The sequence below is a fragment of the Crocuta crocuta genome, unplaced genomic scaffold, assembly GCF_008692635.1.
Source record: "Crocuta crocuta isolate KB4526 unplaced genomic scaffold, BGI_CrCroc_1.0 scaffold59-1, whole genome shotgun sequence".
NCBI classification, from domain to species: Eukaryota; Metazoa; Chordata; class Mammalia; order Carnivora; family Hyaenidae; genus Crocuta; species Crocuta crocuta.
In genome coordinates this window covers 1,644,643-1,655,708 of record NW_027551579.1, presented here as the reverse complement: position 1 = coordinate 1,655,708, position 11,066 = coordinate 1,644,643, and the positions used below count along the sequence as shown (strand labels likewise).

At 44.7% G+C, this 11,066-nt stretch overlaps 1 protein-coding gene across 4 annotated transcripts in view; it reads right to left on the bottom strand.

Moving 5' to 3' along the window:
- Window positions 1-222: 222 nt before the first annotated feature.
- ACTN2 (actinin alpha 2) overlaps window positions 223-11,066 on the bottom strand; it is a 72,315-nt gene continuing 61,471 nt past the window's right edge. For all 4 annotated transcript variants that reach the window (XM_077751701.1, XM_077751702.1, XM_077751703.1 and 1 more), the window contains 6 exons: window positions 8,570-8,704; window positions 7,332-7,511; window positions 6,381-6,527; window positions 3,290-3,355; window positions 2,071-2,229; window positions 223-437 (listed from right to left, as the gene is read on the bottom strand). In XM_077751701.1, coding sequence (XP_077607827.1) covers window positions 279-437; window positions 2,071-2,229; window positions 3,290-3,355; window positions 6,381-6,527; window positions 7,332-7,511; window positions 8,570-8,704 — 846 coding nt within the window. In that variant the 3' untranslated portion in view covers window positions 223-278. The remainder of the gene's footprint in view (window positions 438-2,070; window positions 2,230-3,289; window positions 3,356-6,380; window positions 6,528-7,331; window positions 7,512-8,569; window positions 8,705-11,066) is intronic.

Sequence of the window (11,066 nt, the reverse complement as noted above, 5' to 3'; positions counted from 1 at the left end):
AATTTGCTTTGTTTTATCAAAGAAACCAACAAAAACCTGCTATCTCATTGTATTTACCTAAAAATCCAGAAATAAAGAAACCTACTTACAAAGCACGCTACCTCATACGCCGTAGACCCTTAAATTTCAGCCAAGTTACACTGCTGTCAATCACTGAGCTGCAAAATATTTCTCTTTCTCTCTTAACTTAATAAAGCTTGTCAAAGGTTCCAAGAAACCAACTGCGACTTCAGCTTTTATTGCGTTCTGATGGCGTGAGTGGTTACAGAGCCCCAGGGTCACAGATCGCTCTCCCCATACAGGGCGGAGGAGAAGGCGGTGTAATCCAGGGCGCCGGGCACGCTGCCTGGGCCGGAGTAGGCGGGCATCCTCTTGATGCAGTACTGGGCCTGATCTGGTGGCAGCTCCCGACGGAGCTCCTCTGCCAGGATGTACGGCTGGAAGAAAACACGCAAGTGCTGGTGAGATCAGTAGCAGAAAACACAGGATTATAAACGGTGTTAAGACTTACACATGGCCTGCATCTGTTTGATTTAAACAAAGGATAGAAGGCGGGATGGGGTGGGGAGTCTAACGGGGATGGTAGTGGACATGGACAGAAGGCTGCGTTTCACTCCTAAGAGTGTATCTGCAAGGTGATTTGTCTTATGGCCAGCAGGAAATTTAATATGTTTCATAAAGACAGAGGGAGGACACTCCCCGGTATTTCTCAAACTGAGCCATAATGCAAGGGGGAAATACTACGGCCTAAGATTCGAACTGGAAAGATAGGGATAGTTGGTTTATATCACACACTGATGAGAATACAGGGATGGTTACTTAACGTGATCGTTCTCTTTTTTTAAACGTATGTGATATGTGTTTTTAGGAAATGGAGTCATTTTCCTACTTGGTTTATTAAAAAGCTAACTTTGCCACTGGAGAAAACCTCTTTTTAAAGCAAAATAAAATTGACATTTACAATGGATTTTTTTCAAATGTAAAATGTCCAACAGGAAACAGGATAATTCTGGTAAACGAGACTGGTTGGGGGCACCTGGGGAGCTCAGTTGTTTAAGTGTCTGACTTCAGCTCAGGTCATGATCTCACGGTTTGTGAATTCAAGCCCCGCGATGGGCTCTGTGCTCACAGCTCGGAGCCTGGAGCCTGCTTTGGATTCTGTGTTTCCCTCTCTCTCTCTGCCCCTCTCCTGCTCTTTCTCTCTCTCTCTCTCAAAAATAAATAAACATTTTTTTAAAAAAGACTGGTTGGTAAGAGTAAAAAAAAATAAATAGCGAATATACTGTAACTTATAGTAGAGTTTCTTACAGTGCATTAGATGAGCTTTGCTTTATTATCTCCTCTCCCACTATCCTCACTCTCATGAAAACAGGATGAATTTTAAAACAAACATTAATTTTAGGATAGTTTATCTTGCCTGATGTTTTAAGGTAATAAGCATGGCTCTGCTGATGTTTTAACACCCTAAATTTCTCTTCCTTCTCAGCCAGAACACAGAGTAAAAGAATCATGTCCCACATTGAACTCATACATACTGAGATGTTATTGCTCGGGGAATGAGACTCAAGAATCTTGAACTTGCAATTAAATTTCTACTTCATTTCTAGCCCACATGTAATGAAAAGCCTGCCAATATTTTAAATGACCGAATGGTTATATTTAACTTTGCTCCCGTGGCTGGGCACAAAGTCGAGGTCATTGATCCTTAAGAAAAGGTTCCCAGTTCCATGGTAGCTGATTTGTGCTGTATCTTCTTTCTGAGTCCTGTCTACCAACCCAGAACGTAAACTGGTGTTTAACCAGTGAAACACAAAAAAACCTCTACAAAATATGCACTTAGTTCTTCCTGTCAAATTCTCTGTAAGGCCCACGCACAAATGCCAGCAACAGACTGCCTGTGTTTTCTCTGTTCTGTGTTTGCCATTGTTAGGTTTACTTGCCGCTTTCTGAATTCAATGCTGATGTGGTACAAAATATCAGAGTGGTTTTTACTTGGCAACACTGTTTCTTGTTTTACTAAATAATGCCAGGGATTCCCAGAAAAGCAGAAGGAAATGTGTCACTGCAGACCTTATCAGAAGCCAGGATCCGGAAGGAGGCAATGACCTGCTCGGCCGTGTCCGTGTCTGCGGTCTCTCTAGTCATGAAGTCAATGAAGGACTGGAAGGTGACGGTGCCCTGTCCGTTGGGATCCACCAGGGTCATGATGCGGGCAAATTCAGCTTCGCCCTGAGGCAAGGTTGCAAAGAAACATGTAATTCAACAGGACACAACCCTCAATGATGACATTGTTCTGCTTTTACCTCCTGCAAATTCCTTATCGTCTGAAAATTTAAATAGCGACTTAAGCTTATTGCCATGGAATGATGTTACAAGTTGCTTTAGCATCAAGCCATGTAGCTTTCAGGCCTTAACATACTTCCAGAAGAGGAATTCAGAGAGAGATAGATGGGTCTTTTCTCGACTCTAACCAACAAGAGTAACATTGCTAAATGGAAGGCAGTTCAGAACATGGCTCTTGTGATTTTTATTTTAAGGGTCTGAGAGGAGTCAAAGCAGCTCATATTCAAAATACACATTAATGGGTAACAGAGAAGCCAGGGTGGACTGGCATTCTCTCAGCCCCTGGGGAAATACAAGAGTTTTCTTAGTTGATTTATTACTAAAAAAGTTTCTACCTTCTAAAATATTAGCAGGAAAAGCACTTGGGAAATCATCAGGCTACTAAAAACCACTGAGGTGTATGCACTTTATAAATGGATGAACTGGGCAGTATGTGAATTACATCTCAATATGGCTGTTAACAATCCTCAGAACGGGTGCCTTGGTGGCTCAGTCAGTTAAGCATTCGACTCTTGATTTCAGCTCAGGTCTCCATCTCACAGTTCATAAGATCCAACGCCGCACTGGGCTCTGTGTTAACAGTGTGGAGCCTGCTTGGGATTCCCAGTCTTCCCGTCTCTCTACCCCTCCCCTGCTCATTCTCTCTCAAACTTTGCCCCTCAAATAAATAAAAATTTTTAAAAACTTTAAAGAATAAACAAAAATCATCAGAAAACTTCACGTTCTCTTCCTTTACTAGAAAAAAAATCTGACCAATTATTAAATAAAGATACATGTTCTGGCTCTGTGAAATTCTTTTTATATAGCAGCAGGCAAGGCTTCAAAAATATCCTATACAGTGAAAGTGCACTGATCCCAAACGTGCCATAATTTAAGTGAGTCACCACCTAGAAGTCCAAAGTCAACAAAATACCAAATCTTAGTAAAATTTTCACTTCTGTCTTACCAAATCATAACCCATGGAAATCAAGCAGGCTCGGAAGTCCTCATGATCCATCAGGCCATTCTTCCTCTGGAGACAAACAAAAAGAAAAAAGAAGCTGAGTGTTGGGGACAAATCGAAGAAATGTATATGACCAAGTGAACAGAATCCAGTAAGAAGAAGGCCATGTTGAGCCCTCCCAAAGAGACTATAAACTTATAAAGGGATGGAGCTAACACAGGAATGTTACAAAATAGTTTCTTAAAAAGGAAAAAGGAGGTTGGGGGGGTGGGGGGGCGCCTGAGTGGCTCATTCAGCTGAGCGTCTGACTTCAGCTCAGGTCATGATCTCACAGTTTGGGAGCTGGAGCCTTGTGTCGGGCTCTCTGCGGTCAGCCCACTTCGGATCCTCTGTCCCCTTCTCTCTCTGTCCCTTTCCTACGCATTCTCTCTGCCTCTCTTGAAATAAACTTAAAAAAGAAAAAGGAAAAAAGAGGAAAGGGGGATAACCACCAGACAAAAATGAAAGGAGACTAGAAAGTAGAAGGAGAAAAAAAAAAAACACCCAGTGCCCAAAGCATGGCCCAGTCAGGAACTAACTACTGCCACCTACCGATGACAGATCCTTAACAGTCCGGAAAAATTCTCATGCTCTCATGGCCCCAGGCGGTCCTCTTTGTGAAGCTCCCCAAAGACACCAGAATTCCTAGAACTCCCACAATGGCAGAGTGACCCCCAAACTACTCTCAGGCTTGTGGGCCAGATGGAGCGGCCCTTCCACGCCTCAGACGGCCACGCTCGGAAATGCAGGGGGCATCTGCACAGATCAGTGTCCAAGAAGGCCCAAGTGGACGACGGCTGTCACAGCCTAGGAAAGGCTGGGTGAGGACAAACAGCGCCCTCAGCTCTACGGACCCCAAGGAGTCCCCACAAAGCCCTGGACGTAATAGGAAGTGTATACTGTGCTGGAGGTTTTCTTGAAAGTATTGGGGGGAGAGCTAAGGTTCAAACATCAATATAAACTTAAAAATAAGAAAACACCTTTAAGGTTATTTTCTGGCGTTTTCGCTTACCCGTGAAATGACCAGTCCCAGAAGGCATGTTTTCATGCTGGCACTTGGGCCCAGTCACTGGCCGGCCCTCCCAGGGACATCTGCTAGTGTGATGCTTCCCTACCTCACTGCCACTCTGTTTCATGCTGACTTCCCTTCATTCTCTTCCTCTGGTTCTTCAGCCTCCCTCACATGTAGCTAATTCCCCAGTCTGGGCCCTTCCCTGTTCCTGCTGTCCAGGCTCTCCTGCCACAAACACCATCACGTGAGGACCCCCGCAGGGCTCAGCCCTGAGCCCTAACTGGGTTGCCAGCTGGCCAGGGCACCTCTTCCTGCAATGCTCACTCCACTTGCACAGCACCCATGTTCTCGTGCCTTCGAGGCTTGGAAAGTCCACANTGCTTTTTCCTGTGAGGTGGCCCCAGTGAGCGAGAGAGGTCCTCCAAGGAGCGCAGCTGGGTTTGTGAGGGAACAGGGATCCCTGACGTGGACCCGAACACCTGGCTCAGGCCACCCATGGAGCATGTTCCTACACAATAAATTGGTGCTCACAACGTGCTAACTTCTGTTAGGTTATGCCTCAGGCCTCAGTCAGAGGTGTGCAGTCTGAAATCTTCACCAGGTCTGAATTTGGGGTGCAGCCCAGACGCATTCAAGAACCACTTACTGATCACTGTAAAGCATACGCAGCATCCTGTTCAGGGGATGGGGACATCCTTTTTTAGGGGATCTTTACCAAATGGAACGTAGAAGTCCCTTTTAGCCATTATGATAAGCAAATTGGGAATTTTCTTATAAAGAATTGGTTTTACCATGAAAGACTCTTGAATACTGAGAAATGATGGGTGGGGGGGGAGGGGGGAGATGGGCATGGAGGAGGGCACTTGTGGGGATGAGCACTGGGTGTTATATGAAAACCAAGTTGACAATTAACTATTTGTAAAAAAAAAAAAAAAAAAAAGAATTGGTTTTAGGAACACCTGGGTGGCTTGGTCAGTTAAGCGTCAGACTTTTCACTTAAGTCATCATTTCACAGTTCATGGGTTCCAGCCCAGTGTCAAGTCTCCATGCTGACAGTGTAGAGCCTGCTTGGGATCCTCTCTCTGTCTCTCCTTCTCTCTCTCCCCCTCCCCAATGTTCTCTCTCTCTCTCTCTCTGTCTCTCTAATCCTCCCTGACTCGCATTTTCTCTCTCTCTCAAAATAAATGGATAAACTTAAAAAAAAATCGTAATTGGGGGGCAACTCAGTGGCTCAGTTGGTTAAGCATCCAACTTCAGCTCAGGTCATGATCTCACAGTTTTTGAGTTCAGGCCCTGCATCGGGTTCTGTGCTGACAGCTCAGAGCCTGGAAGCCTGTTTCTGATTCTGCATCTCCCTCTCTCTCTGCCCTTCCCCGACTCGTGCTTTCTCAAAAATAAACATTAAAAATCTAATAAATAAATAAATAAATACATAAATAAATAATCATAATTGGTTTTACTCAATATTGTTCAAATAAAAATACCAGGTAATATTTTAGAAGCAGCACTTAACTCTTTATATGCCTTTACCATGAAAATGATCATCATTCTGTTGGTGCATTTTCCTTAAAACACGTCAGGAGTCAGTTTTATTAATTAAAAAATTAAAATAAGCAAACAAATTAAATTTTATATGTCAAGATGGTAGGTTAGGTTTTCATTAGGTGCTTTATCTAAGTAGTTACTGAGGAATTGTATCTCAGAATTTTGATTTTGAGTCTTTAGAAAAGAACTAAGTCCAACAACCACACTTCATCAAGGATACACTTTCACTTAGAACAAATCTAGCTTTGCCATCAAGGACTACAAAGGAATCCGTCAGGTGGCCTGCTTAAACCACACATGAACCTTGACTTTGAATCATCTTGAGCAACATCAGAGCCTAGCACTTCATCTTTGGTGGCTTCACATTAATCATCCTGTTTCCCTGTAATTTTTACTGGGTGTTAACACTTAAACTACTAGCATGAGTATTATTTCAAATGCATGTTTTAACATCCCCAGTATTGCTTTTCGAGTAACTACAGGAAGATGTAGACATACCCTGTCAAAGTGGTTGAAGGAGGCCCTGAACTCATTCATCTGCTCCTGGGTGATGCCCTTGGCGTCTCTTGTCAGGATCTGGGTCTCCACTTCATTGATGGTTCTGGCGATGGTCGTCAGCAGCACCTCCCACCCAACACGAATGTGCTACCAAAGCAAAAAGGAAATGATCAGCCCTGGGTCTTACCAGTGCATCAATCTTGTCTCCTCATTTTCATAGCCAGAGAGCAGACTCAAAGGGAGAAAAGCAGGAATTACTAAACTCTTTCATTATTTATACTTATTTCATTCTATTTTTTACTCTTTCTAAGAGTCTGTAGTGGAAACTGCTCAGAAGTGAGAGTGCGGGTTCTAATAGCACAACTGGCACTTTGTAAACAAAACATACAATACAGAGTCTATCTGTCATTACAAATATCTTTCCATTTACCAAGTAGCAGGACAGGTCCTGGATTGCACCGCTGGCTACAAGGAGAGTAAACTGGGCCAAACTGGTAACAATGTTAATTAACCATTTGTTTTGGCTTTCAAAGCAGTGCAATCAATTCACTGTCATGATGATGATAGTGATGATGATGGTGGTGGTGGTGGTGGTAGTGGTTGTGGTGATGGTGGTGCTTGTGGTGGTGGTGATGATGGTGGTGGTGGTGGTGATGGTGGTGGTGGTGATGGTGATGGTGATGGTGATGGTGATGGTGGTGGTGGTGATGGTGGTGGTGGTGGTGGTGGTGGTGATGGTGGAAACTAACAATTTTACAGTGCTTGATATACTTCACAAAGCTTCTACACATATAGTGACAGGGAAGGCTTGAAGATCCCTAACTTCCACAGTACAGAACTTCACAGGAACAGACGCAGACAACTGTGTGTGGAGGGGAACACCCCAAGAGAAGGTGAAATGGTCACAACTAGAAGCAACAACAGCAACCCCGGCCGGTGTGGCCGCTGTACCTCCATGGTATAATTGGTGTGCTTGTTGTCAAAGACCAGGGCCTCCTGGATGAGCTGATGGTCTCCCTCCAGCTTGTCGATGTTGTTCTTGTAGTTGATGATGTTGTGCTCATACTGCTTCAGCTGGTTCATCTGGTCTTCCAGCGCTCCTGTGATCTGGATGGAGCTCCGGGCAATCTCCTGACGGAAGAAAGAGGAGGGAAGAAACGGGTGAGTGTAGAGGCCACTACAGATGTCACGCCAGTGTTCAGCAGCAGCAAAGTCAATGGATTATCTCAGGTGGGGTAGGAAATGGGGCGGACCATGGTGTGAAAGCAGCTCTGGTTATAATTCATCTAGAGGGTGGGGAAAGTCAACTGAGATCCAGAAAAGCAAAGCAAGAAGAGGGGTGAGTGTTATCTCACCCTCCTTCCCCTAAACATCTAAGTCTCCCCGGGTCAGCACCACCCTGTTCTTCAGGAGTGGGGGGTGATGTATGTGTGAAACGAGCTGCCAGACAGATGTAAGACCAGCCAAATGTCTTATAATTTTATATGTTCTCCCTTTAAGAAAGGTTACATTTTATCCTCAAAAGGGAGGTTGGGAGAAACACAAGAAGGGCAATATATGTATGTCTCTTGGCTGCTCTTAGTGATAAAATGAACCCAGAAATCAGTGTCATCCAAAGATCACTTTTCCTTAAGTGTTCTGAAAGTGCACAGTATTTGTTTTATTTTTTTAAAAAAATTTAAAGTTTATTTTGAGACAGAGATAGCACGTGTGAGGAAGGGGCAGATAGAGAAGAAGAGACAGAGAGAATCCCAAGAGGCTCCCAACACAGGGCTCAAATCTGTCCAAACCAAGAGTTGGACACTTAACCAACTGAGCCACCCAGGAGCCCTTGAAAATACAAAGTCTTTGTGACTCTTCACATGTCCTCCTTAGGGATAGAGGGTTTAAAATCTACATCCCACAGAAGCTAAACACTGAGAAAGAGCCCCATCATCATTTTTAATGACAAAATGGCGGATGGCAATAAGAACAGCCTGGTCCCCCATTACTGTGCCCCCCATGCACTGCACCAATGGCCACAGGCTACAAAAGCTCAGGGACCCCAAAGAGTAAAGCCCAGCATGACATGAAGGGCCCTCATGGCCATGAATGGGGCAACCAGGGGCAGGAGAGAAGTCATTGTTGGGTCAACTCAGGGACTAATTCTGAGGCTGGGGAAAAGCTCTCTGTGAAGGGCGCCACCCTACCTCCATCTTGTTCTGGATCCACGGCCCGATGGCATTGGCCTGTGCAGCAAACTGGCGCCGCAGGCGCTCATTGGCATGTTGGCGGGCCAGCTCCTCCTGCAGGGACTGATCCCGGATGGGCACGAGCTGCTTCACCTGTCAGGGACCAAGGGCAACAGCAATCAGAGGCTAGCTTTCAACAGGAGTGACCGAGATATGTGCTAATAGTCCAGAGTGGAGGGGTGGAAACAGACGGAAGGGGAGGGGTAAGGGTGGGGAGGAGGGTGAAGAGGGGGATGGGGAAGGTAAAGGGGAGGGGAGGGGGTGTCCCCACTACAAGAACTAAAGGGAGAGCTTGGTCTAGTCCTAACAGCCACCCAGTGCCTGCCGAAAACCTGGGTGCATCTGCCTCAGGGACACAGATATTCCCCCAGCCAGGGGTTCCCGCCTATAGCACTAACCCCACCCAGGTCCAGAGTGCATAGGATTTGTGCACTTGACTGAGGGAAAGCAGACATCTTTATTTGCAATAACTCTAATTGAAAGTTAGTGTTTCCTTCGATTATGAATGTGGGCAGCAAATCCACAGTAGTATTTAGCAGTACTATGACTTGATCACGGTAGAAATCACAGACGTTCTCATATAACGTTAGTTATTGCCTGCTTCTCAAAATAGCGGGTACATGCATCCCTGCTTCAAAATGATCAGGTTTGCTGTTAGACCTTGGTTTTAAATGTGTTAGTACAGGGGCACCTGGTTGGCTCAGTCAGTTAAGAATCTGACTTCAGCTCAGGTCATGATCTCAGAGTCTGTGGGTGGTCTGTGGGTTCAAGCCCTGTGTTGGACTCTGTCCTGACAGCTCAGAGCCTAGAGCCTGGAGCCTGCTTCAGATTCTGTGTCTCCCTCTCTCTCTTCTCCTCCCCATCTGTGTTCTATTAAAAATAAAAAAAATTAAAAAAATTTTTTTTAATAAGAAAATGTGTCGGAACAAAAGCACATACATTACTATATTGCAGCCTTTTAGGTTTTTTTTATTTTTTTAATTTTTTTTTAATGTTTATTTATTTCTGAGAGAGAGAGAGAGGCAGCGTGAGCAGGGGAGGGTCAGACAGAGAGGGAGGTACAGAAGCTGTAGCAGGCTCCAGGCTCTAAGCTGTCAGCACAGAGCCCGATGCAGGGCTCAAACCCACGAACTCTAAGATCATGACCTGAGCTGAAGTCGGACACTTAACCAACTGAGCCACCCAGGTGCCCCTTATTTTTTTAATTTTTTAAAAAATGTTCATTTATTTTGAGAGAGGCCTCAATCCAGTGAGCACAAGCTGCGGGGGGGTCAGAGGGAAAAGGAGAGACAGAATCCCAAGCAGGCTCCACACAGCACTGAGCCCAACATGGGGCTGAGTCCCATGACTGTGAGATAATGATCTGGGCTGAAATCAAGAGCTGGATGCTTAAGTGGACTGAGCCATGCAGGTGCTCCTATTGCAACTTATAAAAACCATTTTAATGCCTATATTTTAACATAATTTGTTTCTGTTGCAACCTTAAGTGTTTTTATGAATTTACAAACATGATTATCAGAAGGGATCCACAGGCTTCCGCAGACTGCCGAAGGGACTGAAGACACACAAAATAAGTTAAGGCCTTCTGCTGGGCTTGTGAGGTTTTCTTTATTTTTGTTTTTTAACATTTATTGATTTTTGAGAGAGAGAGTACGAGGGGGGAGGGCAGAGAGACAGAGGGAGACACAGAATCCAAAGCTGGCTCCAGGTTCTGAGCTGTAAGCACAGAAGCCTGATGTGGGGCTTGAACCCATAAACTGTGAGATCAGGACACGAGCCAAAGTCAGACACTTAGCTGACTGAGCCACCCAGGTGCCCCTCATGAGTTTAACTCCTATCTAATGTTGACTGCAGGAAAGTAATCTACCGGCCATCTCTTTTGTTCCATTTGTACCCTGTAATCTGCACTTTCCTGCCGCACCTGAGTTCTCTGTGAATCCAGAGGACCCACCTCAGAAGTCTTTTTTGGGTCTTCTGCAAAACTGTTTCCAAAGATATTACCATTCATAATGTCCCTTTCACAAAACTCCATGTCTCCAATTTGCTTTTTAACTTTGTGCTGGGAGAAATGTTTGTCCCACTAGAAGACATGACAGATTTCCCTTTTCTTCAGAGGAACTACTTAGCCTAACATCTTTCCCTTTCCATGTCGGCTGTCAGAAGGCTGGAGCTAAATTTGAAGCTCAAATGCAGTAAGACGGTCCCTGACTCAGATAAACACTCTCCTTCCCATACCTGTTTTTCTCCTCTTTTGCATTATTGATACCTATACACTTATTGCACGCATGTTTTTATATGAAGCCACCTCAAATCCACTTGGATTTATTCCTTAGAAGCCATGTAATAGCATACACACATAGGTAGGCTGCAACTTAAGCTGTGAAAATATATTTTTCTTAAGCACAAGACAAAAAGGCTCAAATGATCCCATGTGGACTATAATTAAATCAGTGGA